The sequence below is a fragment of the Rhamphochromis sp. 'chilingali' genome, assembly GCF_963969265.1.
Source record: "Rhamphochromis sp. 'chilingali' genome assembly, chromosome: 7".
In the NCBI taxonomy this organism is placed as follows: domain Eukaryota; kingdom Metazoa; phylum Chordata; class Actinopteri; order Cichliformes; family Cichlidae; genus Rhamphochromis; species Rhamphochromis sp. 'chilingali'.
Window position 1 is genome coordinate 22170729 of NC_137934.1, and position 20219 is coordinate 22190947.

A 20219-nucleotide genomic window follows, 5' to 3' on the forward strand; every position below is an offset into this window, starting at 1 on the left:
CACCAGTACGCCTATCGGAGGAATCAATCCACAGAAGATGTCATCTCTTCTGTAGTTCATACCACCCTCACCCACCGGGAGCAGAAGAATTCTTATGTCCGTATGCTCTTCATGGACTTCTCATCTGCTTTCAATACTATGATCCTGCAAACACTAGTAGACAAACTACTGACTCTTGGACTGAGCTCTTCTCTTTGTAACTGGGTTCTGGACTTCCTGACCAACAGACTGCAGTTTGTGAGGATCCACAATGTCTCCTCATCTTCCATAGTCCTCAGCACTGGCTCCCCTCAGGGCTGTGCGCTCCTGTTCACGCTGCTTACATATGATTGCTCACCTAACCATCCAGGCTGTCATATTGTGAAGTTTGCGGACGACACAGCTGTGGTTGGATACATCACAAACAATGATGAGACCAGCTACAAGAAGGACTTGGAACACTTAGAGGACTGGTGCAGGAAAAATTATATCTGTTTAAATGAGAAGAAGACAAAGGAGATGATTGTCATTCCAGAAGCTGTGAGACTTCTTTGTGCATAATGGACAAAAACTGTTATTGTAGCACATAAGCACTACTGACACTTACTGACACCGTCACTTTATCAGAGTTGGACATCATGCCAGTTTGCTGCTATATCTATACTCCATACTGGTACTCAGGTTGTTTTGATTCTGTTTCTTCATTGTTCTTTCTTTCTCTCCAGGACCCTTTGCACATATTTTCATTCCACCTCATGTAAACATATGATGCAAATGACAATAAAGAAGCCTTGAATCCATGTTTTCATGTAATTCTCACCCTACTGTCTAAATATTGCAGCAGAAATTGGAACTCATCAGACAAGCCAATGTTTTGTGATCATTTATTCTTTAAGTTTAGTAAACTTGTGTGAACTGTAGCTCTAGTTTCCTTTTTTTAGTTGACAGCAATGGTACGCACTGTGTTTTTCTGCTGCTGTTGCCCATATGTTTCAATGCTGGATGTTTTTGTGCATTCAGAGGTGCTCTCCTGTGTACTAAATTTATAATGAGTGGTTCTATGAAGACATTGCTGTGTTTAGCCATGAAGCTTTTCTTTATAAATGCAGAGCAGCAGATACAGCTGTATCTTTCAGATTCTAAACTCTCACACAGTGTGCTCACAGTATGAAAAACCACATAAAAAAGTCCAACACACAAACATTGAAAGCTTGCACCCACCTGCAGCATGAGAATGCCACATCTTCTCTGTGGGTGACCCTGAACTGGCAGAAGGACCACCTTCTGTGTCATTAATTTATCCTGTTGACAGGATAGTTGGTAGTCACAGAACCAATTAGTTTTTAATGCCTAATCTAACAGAACCTCCAGAGACACAAAAACATGAGTTTGTGTCTGGAAACACCTTGATGGTTTCATAAGCTGATGTGGTAACGTGTTTGAAGGATAAAAAACAGACAAGAAAACTCATGTTCAGCTTTTTGTCTATTTTAATTTAAATGGCCCACAATTTCCAAAATAACCATTATATTGTATTTAGCTTTGCCAGGTTACTTGTGAACTGGAGCTGAGGAAGCATGTTTAACAAACTCTGAGTTTTTAAACTTAGAGTTTGTTGAATAGATGAGTAGAGAAAGCAGGTCATCATCAACAGAGCCATGATTCACCATGGCAACTGATAAATAAAAAGCTCCTTCTTGCTCATAGTGGTTAATAATACATATGTTGACACGAGGTTAGGCAGGTGTCTCCATGTGCTATCATGTTTGCAGATGACTGGGAATTGTAGTGACAGTAGGAAGCAGATAGAAGGTAACTCGCAGAGGTAGAGGTATACATTAGAGAGAATTCAGTTAACTTCAATTTTATTTTATTTATATAACACCGAATCACAACAGTTGCCTCAAGGTGCTTGAAAAAGGAAAGTGGAATGAAAGTCAGTAGAAGCAAGACAGAATAATAATAATAATGGATTGCATTTATATAGCGCTTTTCGAGACCCTCAAAGCGCTTTACAATTCCACTATTCAGTCACTCTGACACACTGGTGGAGGCAAGCTACAGCAAGGCTGCTATATCGCACCATCAGCCCCTCTAGCCATCACCAGTAGGCAACCTTCTGATTGCAAGACGAACTGCCAACTTTTGAGCCACGATCACCCTACAATACTTGTGTGTGAATAACAGGGAGACAGGTGGAAAGGTCTACATGCAGGGAATAGAGATACTTTAGTGAAGATAGATAAGTTTAAATACCTGAGATCAATAAAAGTGATTTGATTTGATTTTGATCAACCATTCAAACCAATGACCAGTCAACAACAGAGATGAAGAAGAAAGTGCAGGCAGGGTGAAGTGCGTGGAGACATGTGTCAGAGATGATTTGTGACAAAGGGATAGCAGGAAGTGTGAAAGTGAAGTTTTCTTAAGAGCATAAAAAGAAGGTGACTTTTCTCATTCAAGAAGCTTCTTCAGTTCTAAGACCAAAAGATGGAGAGTCCCTGGTATTTAAACTGTAGTGGGAATTGTCCCTTGAGTGGGTCATTGACCTACCTATGTGCATCATCACATGAGTCAAGATGTGAAAAAAGGCATGGGTTGTTACCACCAGAGGTTTCGGGTGAAACTGATATGAGGCCTTGCCCCGCACTATCATGTGAACAATTGAGGGCTTTTCTCAGCAGTGCATCCACAGAGCAAATTTTGTGTAATTTCTTTTCGTTAATAGCTGTGTGTGTATTGATACTAAAATATTGATTCTTCTGATGCCAGATAGTTGTGTTCTAGATTCAGTTCTCATATTGATATTTTGTGCAAAGTTACTGTAACCCAGATCCCATGTAGCTATTGTGAAGCTAGTGTATAGTACAATGAGACTGGGCCTGGGTTTGTTGTACTACTATATGCATACCAATAAACTCTAATTAGATTAATAAGGACCACTATAACTGTATCTTGCACAAAATTTGTCCTTGATCAGGTATTTATTTAGGAAAGGTGAAGATAAAATAAAATTAAGATAAATAAAACAATAGCAATATGTGCATTTGTGCATGTGGCACACTGTGTTGCACTCTTGGTGTAAACCAGTGTGGCATTACTACAATATTTTGACAGATCTGAACAGGAAGTCTGTCACTTTGTATCATCTACACCAGAGGGAATCAAACTCATTTACCGTTATATGCCACACACAGCCTACTTTGATCTTGAGTGGGCTGTGTGTGAAACTGAAACTCCCCCTTTGTGTCTGTGTAAAGAAGTCACATGTTTAACAGTTGTTTTGCATTATAAAGAAAGAAATCTGTCAGCATGACATTTTGGACTTATTGTAAGAAATAAATGGGTAAAATTAAAGAAAAAGTTCTGGCAGCTCATTGCCCAGACTTTGTGACTACTTCGTGTAGTATGAATGGTCCCAAGAGAGGTTTTTTTTTTTAATCAGTAAAGCTGTAAAACTAATACAAATACAGTTAAAAGTCCAAAATGTCTGCTTATAGTTGTTTGTGGTGAGCAGCAGATCAAACAAGTTAAGAATTATAATTATAAATGGTTTCAAGTGAACATTCAGGCCTGTGAGAGTCATTTAAAAACTCAGACTCTGAGCCATTACTCTGTGCTAGATGCATACATTTCTGCTTCTCAGCATTTTAAGACACTTTGTAGAAGTTTATTTTATCAGTTAAGGTTCTTGTGTTTATGTTACTGTTCAGTCTCTATTGGACTGTTTTCGGGTTAAAAGAATATTCTAAGGTTAGGTTCTCTGATGTTAGGTTGTTTAGTTCCTTGCTGTTAGTGATTATGTGTTCCCTCCCTCAGTGTTTTATCTCTGCTTGTCATCCCCTGTGTTACCTCTGCTTTCAGTCCCCTTAAGTTTCCAGGTTTGCTAGTTCTAATTTCTTGTTTCTAGTTTCATGTTTGTATTATTTTATTCCTAGTTTTCCCAATTTAGGTTTTGGGTTAGTTTTCACTATTCCACATGTTTGTAACTTTGTTCAGCCGTCAATAAAGGCTCGCCTTTTGTTATTATCCTCCTTTGGCTCCATTTGCCTGCATCTGGGTCCACTCCTCACTCTCTCTGGAAATCGTGACACAGATGCCCATTTTACGTTTTTGCACGTTTGTTTTTTTTTTTTTTTTAACTTTTTCTGACACGCTAGCATTTAATCCAGCTCCTTCTCTCTCTTTCTATGTGGCCTGTACCACTACACTTCCTGTGGAACATTTGCCCCATTCCTTCTTTTACATTATTGGCTCGCATGGTGTGCCCACCCATGCCTGTATGGATTCTCAATGGGTCTGAAGCCTGAACAGAGGCTCCCACAAACTAACGAGCCATTAATAACTGACTCATGAAACAATCGCACGGGCCAGATAGAATTGAATTGGGCTTTAAGTCTGATGCCCCCGATATACATAGTATCTTAACTGTCCACAGACTTTATTTTGAACTCTGCATGTTTGTTTATCACATATCCTAGCTATGAACTTAAGAAATATTTCATCAGGATATTCACTTTTCATTTGATGTTTTCTCATTCTTTGTTTAATGTGGTTAGATCAGTTGTGTTGATTGTTAAACATGATTATTTTGGTGGTACTTGAATAAAAATTTAAATAACATTTGGTGTCATTTTGTTAAAAAAAAAACAACTTTGTATTAAATGATGTCTTATAAAGAATGAATCTCTTAAAAAACAATTGAAGGTTTCTTCAAGCCACATCAGCATCAAGTAGTAACAAGAGAAAAGCAATCTATATATGAAACAAGAAAATGGTTTCTGGTTTTCAGGTTGTAGTTCATGAAGGGTAAAGTTCACATGTGAGGGTTTGTCTTCAGTTGTGCTTTACTTCTGGGTTTTCCTGCAGTTACTTTCACTCTCAGGCAAGTTTATCAGAGTGCACAAAGCTACACATCACCACACTCCACTACATTCAGTCTACTTCACCTCTCGTTAGTCACACTCTACAAAGTCAAAATGGGAAAAATTAATTCGCCGCTAAAGCGTGTTTTTATTGGCTTCAACTCATTTTTTGCGGTAAGTGGAAACTTTGGTGTTTCTGATTTTATTTCAGTGTGTGTTGTTTTTCTTACTTTTGGGGGGGGGGGGGGGTGAAAGAAAAAAAGATGGAAAAAAGATTTTCAGCTTTTACTCGCTTTGGTATGCTTAAAGAGGAATACCCTCCGCCCCCGAAATAAACCAAACAAAAAACAGACAGGCCAAGGTCACTTCAAAGAAAAGAAAACAGCATTTTTTTTTTCTATACTTGATGTAAATAAAAAAAAAATCTTCATAAAGTGCAAATAGATTTTAAATGTATAAATAACACCCCGATCAAATTAAAAAAAAAGTAATATAATAATGTAGTAATGTAATAACCAAAAGGCAATGGAGGCTGAAGCATTAAATGAGGTGTTTGATTAGCTTTTAATATATATTTCTCCAGTCAGGCAAAAAATCTTAATAAAAAAGTATGCAATCAAATCAATGACTATAGAAAATACATCTTTCATACAATAACTTAATTGAAAAGCTGATCTCAACCCCGAGGAATAAAAAGAAAAATCATGTGCTTTCTTAACTGATGGTATGACACGTAACTTAAAAAGTTATGAGCATTAGAAAATGTATGTTAAACTTTTTTTTTTCATACAAAATGTAAAGTTCAGTATGAAAATCAAATTTGATAGTTACCATTTTATTAATTTATAGTTTGAAAGATAAGCAAACGAGTTCATCACATATTCTAACATACTGTGATTCTGTTTCTTCAGATCCTGGGATGTACACTTATTCCCTTGGTAGTAAAGCGTACTGCCAACAGCACACAGGTAAGAAACAACAACATGTCCTTTGAATCCACCTGTACCAATTTAGACACAAGCTAGAGATTATTTGAATATATAAAATAAAATAAAAAACTGAAAAAGCCAAAAAATAGTTAATATATGATGGTGTCACGATCTGACTTAAGGTGAAGAGTGTGGACTCAAGAGCAGGCACTTACTGAGCGTGAGCTTTATTTACAGTGGGAGGCAAGACACACAAAAAAGCAGAGAATGCTAGAGACTAAGATAAACCTAAACTGGGAAAGCTAACCAGAAACATGGAACTTGAGACACAGAACCAGGAAAAGGGGAAAAAACCTTGAAACACAGAGGAACCAGCAGCAGGAGAAACACAGATGAAACAGGATGACAAGCAGACGAATCAACAACAAACAAAGGTAGACACATGGCTTAAATACACAGGCAGGACAACAAGAGGATGGGGAATGGGTGGGAACACAGCTGGGACAAATCAGACATAACGACCCATATTTGACACACAGACGTGGAAACATGACAGACCTTGGAACAGAGGGAACAGGAAGCACAGAGATAAAAGTAACTACACGTAGAACACAGGGAAAAAATAAAGACAGAAAACTAAGACTAAGCATAGAACACACAGAGAACAGAAACCTAGAAACCAGGAACTATAAATATAATACAAACAGAAAACCATAGTTCAAAGAGTATAACTTAAGCCAAAAACACAAGCACTGGGTCACCAAACCCAGTGACGTGACAGATATAATACAATCATTTCTGAAAAAAATATTTTACACAATCTGAACTGAGCATTTAATCAAAATCAAAACACAAACTACGCTTTAAATCAGAGAGATTATATACTTTATTACTGTCCTGGGTCTTCAAATCAGCCTTTTGAGTTTTTGTTTTTGCCTCCTGATTCTTTATTTTTGACTTAAGAAATTATTTATGTTCAATTTTTGTATTATTTCATTTTATGTATTTGATTTTCCAGTGCCCCGGAGTCTGACTTACTACCTTTATTATTTTAATTCCATTTCATGTCCAGTCAGTCCAAGCCTAATCTTTAAATTCAGTGTGTCATTACGTATAGATGCTAAAAATGACAGCCTCAACGCAGCATTTAATCTGTTATTAGACTCAATTGTCTTTTCCCAAAATGTAAAAGAACCCACCCACCACTTTAATCACACTCTAGATCTTTTTTTAACATATGGCATAGAAACTGAACATTTAACAGTGTTTCCTGAAAACCCTCTCCTGTCTGATCATTCCCTGATTTAAATTTACAATAATTGATTACACAGCAGTGGGTAGTAGACTTCATCACAGTAGATGTCTTTCTGAAAGTGCTGTAACTAAGTTTAAGAATATAATTCACCCACTGTTATCATCTTCAATGCCCTGTACCAGCAGCTACCTGAACACTACTCGAACAGACGTTGATTATCTTGTTAATGATCTTACCTCCTCACTATGTATGACACTGGATACTGTAGCTCCTGTGATATAAAGCACCTTGACACAACTGTTGTTGGTATTTGGCAATATATAAATAAAATTGAACCTATTCAAATCATTGAAATCACCTGTTCCAGTGGCCTCAGTTGTAGAAAATCAACCATCGCCATGAAGACTGCTTCTTGAAACATTTGTGAAGCTTTCAGCTGCTACTCTGAGCCATGCTGCTAAATATAAATGACCACATATAGAAATAATCTTAATTCGCCATTAAAAAGTGGACTGCCAATCAGTGATAGACAATTTTTTAATTGCCCTCCTCTAATACCTGTCTCATATCTTTACAGTTAATATGACAGTCTTAGTTTAGTAAAAAAAAAAAAGCTGTTGGTAGACGAAAACAACTAGGCTTCCTATTTTGCATTCTGCAGCATGCCAGAATAATGCTCTCTGCAGTTGTGATTTCTCTTGGGTTGTCAGTCACTGCAAGTTTGCTTTAAGTTTGCCTTCATCAGATTTTCTTGCCTCACAGCAAGCAGGTCCTAAGTTTGAATCTACCATCAGGCCACAACTATCTACCGTAGTCTCTCGAGAAAGAGAACGTATGGTACCATGATAATAATGCTGTAGTCTTGTCTTTATGCAACACTTCCAGGTGATCTTATGAGCTTTTTTACTTTCCATAGCAAGCATATGGTGACAGTGAGAAGGAAAAACTCACTTTTAACAGGAGGAAATCTCCAGCTCTCCATAATCTCTGAATCTTTGATGATATTGTGTAATTTAGATAATTAAATATTCATATTTGTCACAATTTTGAATTGAGGAACATTTTTTTGAAATTGCTCCTCAGTTTGTAGACACAGTTTTAGCAGATTGGTGCACGTCTGCTCTTTATAGTACTTTTTAGATTTCTCAACTTCTTTGAGACATGTCTCTTGAAATTATACATTTTTCCAGTTTAATATGCTTTCTGTATTTTATAGTGAATAAGATTTGGGTTTACTAGGTCAGAAAATCATTTCATTCTATTTTTATTTAAGTTTTAGGAAGTTTCCCACCTTTTTGGAACTGGGGTTGGAGAAATGTTTATAAGCTCAGTTTTTTTGGGTGATGAACGATGGTTAGCAACGGCTACCATTCTTTACTTACTGCACACCGTAAGAGAAATGAAAGACTATAAAGCACATAGTTTATACTCATCAGAGGCTTAAACAATTTCTGTTTGGCTGTACATTTGTCTTTGGTGAAATGCGTACATGAAAGACAGATTAGGAGTGTAAACTTTAAAACATAATAAGACTTTTAAGCCAACGTTTTCTTTAGTAAAGTAATGTAAAAAAAAAATATTAGGGGGCAGTTGGATGTTTTTTTGATTAAAAATTGCAGACATGCACAAATATTGCTCACATCATTGTCAGTGTCATGTATGACAGACTGCTTCTGAGGTCATCCATCAGTGTTTAAAGCTTGTACTTAGTGGAGAGCAATCTTTGCTCTTTGGCTGATAAACGCTGTGAACGTGTGCACACTTTAGCTAAATGTTAAAACAGCTCGTAGGCATTGTTATCATTCCAGGGGTTTCACTCATTGCTAAAGTGCAGTTACCACAGCGGCTGAGGACCAAATATGCAAATACTTGCTCAAGTGTGTATATTCTCCTCGTGTCTGTGCGGGGTCTCTACTCCCACAGTCCAAAGACATGCAGTTAGTGGGGTTAGGTTACTTGGTGATTTTAAATTATGATTGTGAGCAGGAATACTTGCCTTTCTCTCTGTGTTAGCCCAGGTACAGGCTGGCGACCTGTCCAGGATGTACATAGGAGGTGGCTGGAATAGGCTCCAGGAGTTGGACAAGAGGTAGAAGAGGAATGGATGAATGATAAAGTCGTGATGTCATGATGACTTGTTGTTGAAACTATATTGCGTTGTTGTTATAGTGTAAAAGAGTTCAGTAGTGCTCTGAAACAAATGCCCTGAAATGCATTCATGAGCACTGAGGACGATTTAGTCATGAACCATGTCTTATGTCATAATGGGGTGATGTTTTGGCTCATTTCAGCTAATTAAATATGCTTTCCGTTTCTATTGGACTCCAGTACCTACCACCTCAAATATTTTAAACAATTTTAAATGTAACTTAACCTACAAACCTGTTTTCTTGGGCAATTGTCTTTGGTGTTTGTACTGTTCTCTCTATGTGTTGAAGTCCCTGAGCATGAACATAGATAAACAACCAGCCAAACTCCTTTTCAAGAGCCAGGAAGGTGAGCATACTTGCTCCTTCAATGACTTCGAACATAGCAATCCTGTTGACCTGACATCATTGAACTGGAGTGAAAAACACATAAAACAAAACTCTTAATGGATTGTCATATAATCAGCAGGTAACTATAGTTAGGCAGTAACGTAGGAGACTACAAAATAAGTATCTTGTAGATATACATCTGAATAATAATACAACAAAAAATAAGCAGGTGAGCATACATTTGTATCATTAGCTCAGAAGCTACAAACTACAACTACTGTACTTCAAAGAAGGTAGAAAATAATGTCACAAAACACCATTGCTTTCTGAAGGACTCCTCTGAAGGATTATTTTGGATTCAACACAACAGATTTCAAAGGTGTAGCCATGCTTTTTCCAATGTTCTCTGCACTTCCTGCTTCCTGTCTATGCACATATCAAAATAAAAGCTTCACAGTTTTCTGATGTATAACAATAGAAATACAATATTCAGGGCTACTTATTTGTCCCATTAGCATATAAACACTCAAGACAGAACAATGTTGTTCATTCCAAGAAATGATGCTTTGTTAATTTTTGTTTGTGTTGTTTCCCTATTTTCCCGGAGGACATGTCAAATATGGTTATGCCAGGTTTGGGCTGGATATTTCTGTTTGCCATTGTCGCCCTAGGTGTCTCCATCCTGGGAATATATGCTGCATGTTCTGAGAAAGTCCTCATGCTCACAATAGTAAGTACAAGAGTCCACATTAAACAAGATAACAAAGAAAGTGATACCTGTTTATCTTTTTATTGTTAATTTTACAACGAACAAAACTAGAACAAAATGATGATGTGGTAATGTTCTAAGTATTGTTCCATGTACAGTTCGCAGGCCTCATGGGGATTGGAATGATCATCATGATGATCTTTGGCATCATTGCAGCTGTTGAAAGAAACCAGGTCAGAAAAAATTTGATGCTGCCAGTCTTACACAAGTGCATTATTATAAAACAAACAACAAGCACACTCCTGGTCATGTTTTCTCACTCTGTCAGCTTTTCCAATGGAAACTGCTGTTTGGTTTCTGGGTCAGATTGAGGTCTCACGTTTGAATAGTCAAGTCTGTCCATACTTAGCAGTAGCACTGGAAGGCCCCAGAGATGCACATTGCTATCCAGCTTGGTATAAAATTTCAAATTTGAGTTAGATAATATTTTCACTGTTGCAGTCAAAGAAATGTTTGATTGCATCTAATACTGATATTCACTATTTTCTGGATTTAATTGTTTTGCAGTGATAATGATTTTATAATCATCATGGTGATAAAAACACAGTAGTGTAGAATTTTGTTGATTATTTTCATTTATGAATGTCCCTCCCTCATTTGCTGACAGTTCAAATGCTGCAGAATAGTGAGTGCTAAGGACTGGCACGACCAAAACCCTGACTCCTGTGAATGCAGGTCTTCAAGAGGATATGAATGCACATCAAAACCTCAGGTTGGTTTTATAAAATTGAACTGGAATGTCAAATATTCCTTGTAGTTAAAGTCACTTAGAATATCCACCTGGCTGGTCCTTAGCTGGTCTTCGACCATATGGATATCTGTTATCTGTGATGTAAACTATGCAACCACGAGTAGTAATGCCACTAAACAGCATTTAGTATTTCATTAAAAATGATGGCAATGTCTTTTGAATCCATCAGGGGCAATAATGTGGAGGCATATTCATTTAAAGCTTGTCACACTGTATACCTATACTTTTTACATTTTTTCAGAGATTCTATAATTATATCATAATCATAATAAGCAAGATAGAAGACTGTGGTTTTTATTTACTTATGTTTCTGAGCATGAAAGCCCAAAATAAACCTATCATTGTAATCACATAAACATCCTGTAAGTAAACGAATCAGTGAAAATGTTGCGCTTCCAGCTGATTTCAAACTGAAGCGATATAACCTGTTCCCGACAGTTTGAACTTTTATTCTCTCACCTGCAGAATTGCTGATATTTAAGAGTTTGTGAATAAAGATTAGATAGTATAACACAATTCAAACAGTCTAGGTACAGTCTCAGTCTACGTACAAATTTGATATGAGGTCATCAATTATGGTTGAGGTATGTAATTTTACATATTATGATCATATATGTAAAATTGTTTGCAGTCAACATGAAAAAGGAATAAATTTGTCTATGATTATATTACTGATGTTCATCAGGAAAACAAAGACTGTCCCTGGAAATCTGGACTAAATAATTATTTAAACCTTTAATTACTTATTCAATGATGTATTTATTGAATTCATTTTGGCACCCATGGCTTTCTATAAAAATAGAGCTTGGGGGCCAATATTTGGTATTACCTTTACTTTTTAACACAGCCTGAACTTGTGAAAAGCTTTCAGATTTTGACTGTTATTGGTTCCAGTCAAGATGATCCCACACTGCTTCAAAATATTGGAGTCTGGGCTCAAGGGAGGGCACTCCATGAATAATTATGTTTCATGTATATTTTTTGTGTGTTTGGGATCACTCTCAAGCTGAAAAATGAAGTTGTTGCCTATAATACAATTTACACAGTCCTGAGCAAAGGTTTAAGACCACTTAAAAATGCCAAAAATCTTATTTTGCATGGTTGGATCTTAACAAGGTTCCAAGTAGAACTTTAACATGCAACAAGAAATGGGAGTGAAACAAAACATTTTTGAGCCTGCAGTTTATTGAAAACAATGCTTAAAATAAAACAGGCTGTTTTACAGCTGATCAAAACTTTAGGACCACAAAGCCTTTCCATGATGTGAGTGGGAACATTCCTCCAATTTCACTGCAGGTGTAAACTTTGCATGTGACAAATAAAAGGCTTGATTGATTGGTCTACTGTCTGGAACTGTTGTCCATTTTTGTAAACTTCCCTTGCCATCCATCCGCAAAGGTTCTCAATTGGATTTAGATCAGGAGGAGCATAAGGATGGCCAAAAAGAGTGATATTATTCCCTTGGAAGAAGTCCCTTGTCCTTTTGGCAAATGCCAAAAGGTGGTTCAGGGGGTTGGGAAGCTCATCTTGTAACCGGAAGGTTGCCGGTTCGTTCCCCGGCTCTGTCTGTCTTGGTCGTTGTGTCCTTGGGCAAGACACTTCACCTACCGGTGATGGCCAGAGGAGCCGAAGCCTCGCTTCTGTCAGTCTGCTACAGCTGTAGTTTGCCTCCACCAGTATGTGAGAGTGAATGAATAGTGGAATTGTAAAGTGCTTTGAGGGTCTCGGAAAGCGCTACATAAATGCAATCCATTATTATATACTGTAATGTTGTCCTGTTGAAAAACCCAATTGGGGATGCTCTCTGCAACATCTGGACATAACCAGCGGCGTTCGATGCCCCTCCACTTCCTGAAGCTGCAAGGTTCCACTAAAGGAAAAAGCACCTCAGACCATTATGGTGTCCCCTCCACTGTGCCGCCATACTTCTCATCAGAGAATAAAACTTTCTTCCACCTTTCAATCTCCCATGTTTGGTGCTGTCTTGCAAAGTCCAAACAGTTAGTTCTGTGGCATTCGAGGAGAAGAAGCTATTAAAGATGCTTATCGTTTTTGAAGCCCCTCAGTCTCAGATGCTGTCTGATGGTTACTGGTGCTGACTGCACCAGTTGGCACCGGTATCGGTCATAATTTGGGTCGAGGATTGTCCAGTGTTTTGACAGACAACCAATTGGATCCTCAGTACTCAGCTTAGTGCTGGTGAAATTTTTTTGGGTCTTCCACTTGACTTTTTTTGTTTTGTCTCACTCTCATTTCTATATGTTGCATGTTGAAGCACTACTTGGAACCTTGTTAAGACCCAACAGTGCAGTTAAACTTTTGGACTGTATAAATGTATGATGTTACATTCATAATTAACTTCATAATTTCATAAATTTGGAATAGATTCCTAACATAATTGGCTGAAAAGCAGGCCCAAACGATGGCAGAGTTTTCCATGTGTTTTATAGATGGCTGGAGAAAATGTAGACACCCATCGCTCTCTTCTCACCCCTCATACAAATTAATGACATTTTGAGCAAAAATTAGTGTCCATTAGGGCACTCCACAAACCAGTTGTTAGGTTCATTTAAGTGGCTTAACAAACAAACAAAACAACATGCCTCTTCTGGCACAAGGACTGAACAGAAAACTGCAGTCACAGCTTATGGCAATCTGCACTCATTTAAAAAACAAACAAACAAAAAACACCCACACTGGCGTAACTTTAACCAACTATTTATGGCGCTATATATTGTGCATAAATTACGTAGGTTAGCGTCTTTTACATCTTTGCATGTGATACCATACAACATAGTGACACACTAATAGGATTGTCTTCTAGTATATTACTTTTCAGGCTTATGTTTCAAGGCATGTCTTTTCTAAAAGTGTAAGGAGTAGAAAGTACAGATATTTGCTTTAAAATGTAGGGAGTAAAAGTAAAACGTCAGAAACATAAATAATCAAGTCAACTTCCTGAATATTCTACTTAAGTACAGCAACAAAATATTTGTACTCCGTTACTTCCCAGGTCTACATTTGACCTATTATTAGATGAAATTGGTGTTGCTGTCTGCTTGTCAGTTATATACCAAATAATGACCATTTTCCCTCCACTTTATCAGTCCTGTAGGGAGTTCGTCCAAACCGAGATCACTATGGGCTTCTGCTTTGGATTTGCTGTCATAGCAGTGAGTGCCACTGTTGTTTTCCTTTGTAACTAGTGCTTTTTATGAAGATTTCTATATTTAATAAAATAATATTTAGTAATATTTCACTGTATCTGCTTGTTCACCATTATCTATTAATAATACAGATATAAGTGTTTGCTGAGAATGCCTTTGCATGTTGATCCATATCCTAAAAATAAATACATGTGATAAAAGAGAAACTACACTGAGCTAGCGAAAATGAACAACTTTAAAACTGATCCTCCTGTTAATAGTCTTCCCAACTTCTTTTTATTTTTGGCTTTCTCTTTCCTGTTCATCAGGCTGGTCTATTCTGATTGTAATAATTTAAAAGTAAAATAAATAAATAAATAATAAAGATCAAATAAACTACGACAATGAAGTGGACCAATATAGCAAAAGTCGTAATGATTGACTTGGTAAAAGAAAAAAAAAAGTCTGTTGGGCATTTTTCTTGGCCTTCAGACAATAATTCTGATTGCTACAGTTTCGGAAAGGAGAAGCAACCCCCCCCTCCCCTCCACTGTGATGCTTTGAACTGTGAATGTTGCTTGAATGTATAAACCTTACTTCTGTTTAAACCAAGTTGATATAGGAAGCATATCCTCCACAACTAGTAACAAGCTTCATTGGAAAGCTAGTCATTGTAATGTTGAAGGAGTCGCAGTTACAGCATTCTCTTCCTCTCACCACCACCATTATTGAGCGGCAACTTTTTTTCTTTTTTTTTTTTAATTTAACTGCCTCTTTTGTGAACTAACCACCTGTTCATCTGCCTGTCTTTATAGCTGCTGGGCCTGCTCATTACCTGCTTCATGATTTATCAGGTCAAACATAATGACACATTGTCGTGAGGAGCTACTGAAGTGAAGCCACACACTCTGACTTTAACCTTTGCACTGAGTTAGGCTGTAACAAATTGACTCAGAGGTCAGGACATGATGGTGATTTTTTAAATTGTCCTTTATGAAAAAAAAGTAATATTTGCTTTTATAGAGTGGGAGAAGCAGGAGATATATGGCTGGGGGACTTTTTTCTTGCAGCTTTTTTATGTACAACATAAATAGCAAAACATTTTTTCAAAAGCCTAATATCTCTTTTATGTTATTTGATGTTATGTTGTATTGTAGTAATCCTGTGCAGAAACATTTGAAAAAATATACTGAAATCTTTTTTAATTTGTGGAGACTGAAGTTGTTGAGGATAGTAGATTTTACTGAAAAGAAAGAAAAGAAAGAAAGAAAGAAAGAAAGAAAGAAAGAAAGAAAGAAAGAAAGAAAGAAGAAAACAACTAAGGTCAAAACTTGAATTTAATTCCAGAAACATCCAGTTAAATATCTGGATGGTGTCAAACTGGAAGAAAATAACAGTTTTGTCAAGTACGAAATTAAAGCATTTTCAGTGTGCTATAGCAAAGAATAACCATAGGCTCATGGACATGATTCACGCACCACATGACATTAAGTATTCTCTTACTTTAAATCTTATTGGAGGTAAATTTCTAGCAGTATGGTAGTATATGAAACAAAAAAAGTCTTAGTTACAAGCTAGCTAACTTCTTTATTAACTGTCAATTTTATTGTTTATTTAATAATCTTAATTTTTATTATGTTCAAATTAAAGCCAAAACCTCCTCACCTCAAAGTAATCAAGTCCTTTAACCTTTAACCTGACACCTGCCTGTGCTTGTAAAGTCATGTAAAACAATGAATGCATTTTTAAAAAAATATCTTGTTGTTTTTTGTGTGCAGGAAGCACATCAGTCATAGTTTCGCTCGAAAAGTCTTTCTGTGGTTGTTCTGTGTTGTAAAAGCAAAACAAAATAAAGCAATGTCCAGTTAAGGTGCATTTGCGTAAACTGAGTATTTGTCAGGGCTCCTGGGTCATTGTTTTGAGTTATTTTGTTCTTTGCTCTTGCTTTCAGAGATTACCTACCCATTTTTCAGTTCATGTAATTATGTCTTGGGATTATTATATGCTGGAGCTTTAGGTTTTTGATGTTGATTCAGCTTTCAACTTAGTGGTTTTGGATTTGGTTACCTTCCCTGTGTCTTGTCTAGTCTCCATCTCTGTTGTCACTTCCTTTAAAAAATTGTTTTTGTCTTTATCTCATGTGCATTATGTTCAGTTTTGCTTCCTCAGATCTCTTTAGTATATTCTTTTTAGCTGTGTTCCCATGTGTCCTTTTTCTGCCTTACTATCTCATGTGCCTTTATGTCCTCCATTTACCTCCTCACATTGTTGTCAAACCTCCACACATTGCTGTGTTCCTTGGTGTATGATGACTAGTTAATTCCTGGCTTCAGCATTACCTGAATTTTGTATTGTAATGCAGCGGTCCCCAACCCCCCAGTACCGTCTGGTACCGGGCAGCGAGAGTTGATGCTCGGGTGTGAAATTTATGGCTTCCAGGGTTTGTATTGGTTTTTATTGTTAACTTGTGTGCTATGAGTGAATCTTCTTTTTTGGTACTGGTTTTATTTTGTTGTTTTTATCCACGACACCTTAAAGGCCGGTATGTGAAAATATTGCCAGACATAAACTGGTCCGTGGTGCAAAAAAGGTTGGGGACTGCTGTTGTAATCATCTGGCACTGGGAGTTTCGTTCAAAGAAACGCAGTCTGCAGATAGCACAGTTGAGCATAGCAAAGCAGTTACACCTCATCATATTGACACACACATTTCGTCACCTAAGAAATAAAATGTTATACAAAACTCTACAGTGAAATCCTAAACACCTAAATCTAAATGTGAGAAGAAAATAGAATATTTTCCATTACATTTGATTTCTGTAAAATCTGTACTTACGTTGTTCACCCTTGTAACTTCTTGCAGGGATTCCCTTCTTGTTACATACTTTAAGCAAGCTGGTGCTAATGGGGTCTTGTCCAGGATATCTAAACCCACTTGTAAGATTAGAATTTGAGTCAGTGTTGATGGTCAACTTGTGGTTTGCTAAATCCTTAACTGCGTTAAATTGCTTTTTGAGTACAGTTGAAAGTACTTCTGGTACATTGTGACTAATATATTTGATTGTTCTGCTCAAAATGTTGTTTTCTTTTAAGTGATTATTGTTGTTATTTTCAGTTGATTTTAGAAGAGAACAGTATTAGTCCCCATTGTGTTTAGCATTCAAATCTGTGTAATTAAAATTTGATGTTCCTTTTGGGTAAGTACTGAAACATTTCAGTTTTAATGAGCCATGCATCCCTTTGGTAGGTTTAAGTGGTTGATTTCAACAGGAGGCGGCGACCTAAAAGGATAAATCTGCCTGATGACGTGGATATTAGTTACTTATTTATACCAGTTATATATTTAGCAAAAGCTTGTAGCAAACACCAGTTTGGCCATCCCATCACTGCTGTATGCAATAGAATGTAGTTATTAAATTTTAAGTAATTTTAAGTTTAATTCGATTTTAATTTATAAAGCGTCAAATCATAACAGCAGTAGCCTCAAGGTGTTTTGTATTGTAAGACAGAGATTGTAAAATAAATTATTAATAATTCATCATTAGTCTTTGTCAGGAATAAACCTTTATCCTAAATTTGTGAAGTTATGATTCAATGAAATGTTATGGAAAGTGATCACATGCTATCTGTTTTGGTGTGTGGTTCCTCCCATATTGGTGTGTGGGTATGTGTGTTTTTTTGTCTCCTCCCTCCAGGCTTTGTGTCTGGGTGTGTTCGGGTAATAGCTGGCGAAACAGCCATTACTGTTGATTGAGTGATTCAAACAAGCTCCTGAAGTCTGGATTGAATGATTGATAGACAGCACTCTTTTAAGCTCCAGCTGAAAGCCGTCTGCTGCTTCCTTTATCTCCTCTACACCAGGGGTCTCAAACTCCAGTCCTCGACGGCAGGTGTTGACAGCCGGTGAAACTTTTTCATGTGTCCCTGTTGTAACACACATGAATACAATTAGGAGGTCATTAGCAAGATTCTATAGAACTTGACTGCAATTCAGTCATTTGATTCATGTTACAGTAGCTCATGAGTGAATGAATGTGGTGCAATAAAAGTACTTTTGGAAGTAAACACTTAAATTTACTTGAGTAGGGTTAGGGGTTGCCACTTCAGCATGATTATTATCATTTATCAAAGTCCCTCCCTCATATGTTAACAGTTCAAACGCTGTGGAATGGTGAGTGCTAAGGACGGGGGTGACCAAATTCCCAACTCCTGAGAATGCAGGAGGGGCAATAATGTGGAGCCACATGCGTTTAAGCTTGTCACATTGTATACCTATACTTTCTACATTTGTTCAGATATTCTATAATTATATCAGAATCGTAATAAGCAAAATAGAAATGCCACATAGAGTATGGCATTTCTCATACTGTCTGCTCCAAATGCAACAACCATTAGTTAGTTGGTTCTGGGAAAGCTCTGCTGCTTGTATCTACAATCTTGTTCATTCAGTCACTACCCAAAGCTTGTGACCCTAGGTAAAGGTAGGGACATAGATCGACTGGTACATCGAAAATCTGATCTCTGACCCAAAGGAGCAGTGTACAATCCTTTCATCCACTGGGAAAACCTCCAATGTAAAGGTAGCAAGACAGTCAAGATAATCACCCCAGCTTGTTGCCTCTCATCAAGGGGATTTTTCAGACTGGGTCATAGTCCAGCCCTTGAATGAAGGGCAACAATCTTTCACTCAGGCTCAAGGGTCGACAACCTTCAGCATCGTGCATGCATGGTGTGTAATGCGAGCTGGATAATACATATACAGGATGGTGCATGTCAGTTCAGTGCTGAGTTATGTTATAGTAGTTATATAGTAGTAGTTAGTGTAGAGGGATGTGGTGGTCTGGTTTCTATGATCAAGGACAAAAAAACCCAGTTGAACATACCCTTATATTAACTGTTAATATAACTGGCCTCCAATTCCTCCACTACAAACCTGCTAAGGAACTACGTCAATCTAATACCACCCCTTAAGAGCATTAGCATTTAGTATAACACTTCTCAATTGGGCCACAAGATGGCACTCCAACACAAGGGATGAAAATATTTATAGTAAGGCTGTTGGTAAGTAGTACACGGTACAGTGTTCAAAGTCAGTGAACTAGTAAAAAAAAAAAGGGAGGTGTATCTATCAGTCAGCTTAGAGCAAGACTTCTGGTCTCACAGGAGTGCACAGACACACACTATCTTTCTTGGCTGCTGCCTCAAAGAATATCATGGGTTGTTGGTCTTGTGTGCTGCTCAACACTCAATATTTATAATTTAATGTTACTTGTACTTACCTAGGCTGTGGTTTCCTTAATGCGTTGTTGTCTTTATGCTTGTTTTCTTCTCTTTTTTTCCCCAGCAGGTGATCTAGCACAGTGGTTCTCAAACTTTTCACAATGAGTCTGACCTCTTAAAATATATGGCTCTTAAAGTACCACCCTTATGACTGACATTAAAGGACAGTAGCAGTAACATGGTATATTATTTAATATTTAAATATTGAATCATACTTTTCTTTTTAAAAATAAATATCTAATATCTTTGACCATGTCCACTGCGACGCTTTGAACAGTGAATCTTGCATGCGTGTATAAACCTTACCAACTTGAAACAGGTAGCATATCCTCCACCACATAACTCGTAACAAGCTTCAGAGTAAAATCTAATCATTGCAGTGTTGAAGCAGTAGTTACATCACTCTCCTTCTCACCACCAGCATTATAGAGCTGCACATAATCTAATTGCCTCTTTAGTGAACTAACCACCTGTTCATCTACCTGTCTTTATAGGGCTTTGGAGCGTGATGTCACGGGGGGTGGGCGTGGAAAGGATTTTGGCCCGATCCGCCATTTTGGGGGTCTAGCGCAAGTGAAAAGGGAGCGAAGTCACACACAACAGCCATGGTTCGTATTTGCTGTGTGGTCGGCTGCAATGTTCGATCACACGACCGGCAAGAGAATAAGGTTGAAAATGGTTTATCTTTACATTCTTTCCCAACCTGGAAGCAACATGAGCAGCTCGTGTATTGATGTTACCAAACGAAGGCGTCTAGCCTGGATAGCAG

At 37.4% G+C, this 20219-nt stretch overlaps 1 protein-coding gene across 1 annotated transcript; it reads left to right on the forward strand.

Annotated features, from left to right (window-relative positions):
- Window positions 1-4958: 4958 nt before the first annotated feature.
- On the forward strand, window positions 4959-19526 carry LOC308399861 (uncharacterized protein; the record flags this gene model as incomplete). The annotated part of the gene is made up of 5 exons (XM_080887272.1): window positions 4959-5018; window positions 5756-5812; window positions 10113-10235; window positions 10373-10447; window positions 19518-19526. 5 exons carry the CDS (start codon window positions 4959-4961, stop codon window positions 19524-19526), a joined length of 324 nt encoding a protein of 107 aa, XP_080743398.1.
- Window positions 19527-20219: the final 693 nt, after the last annotated feature.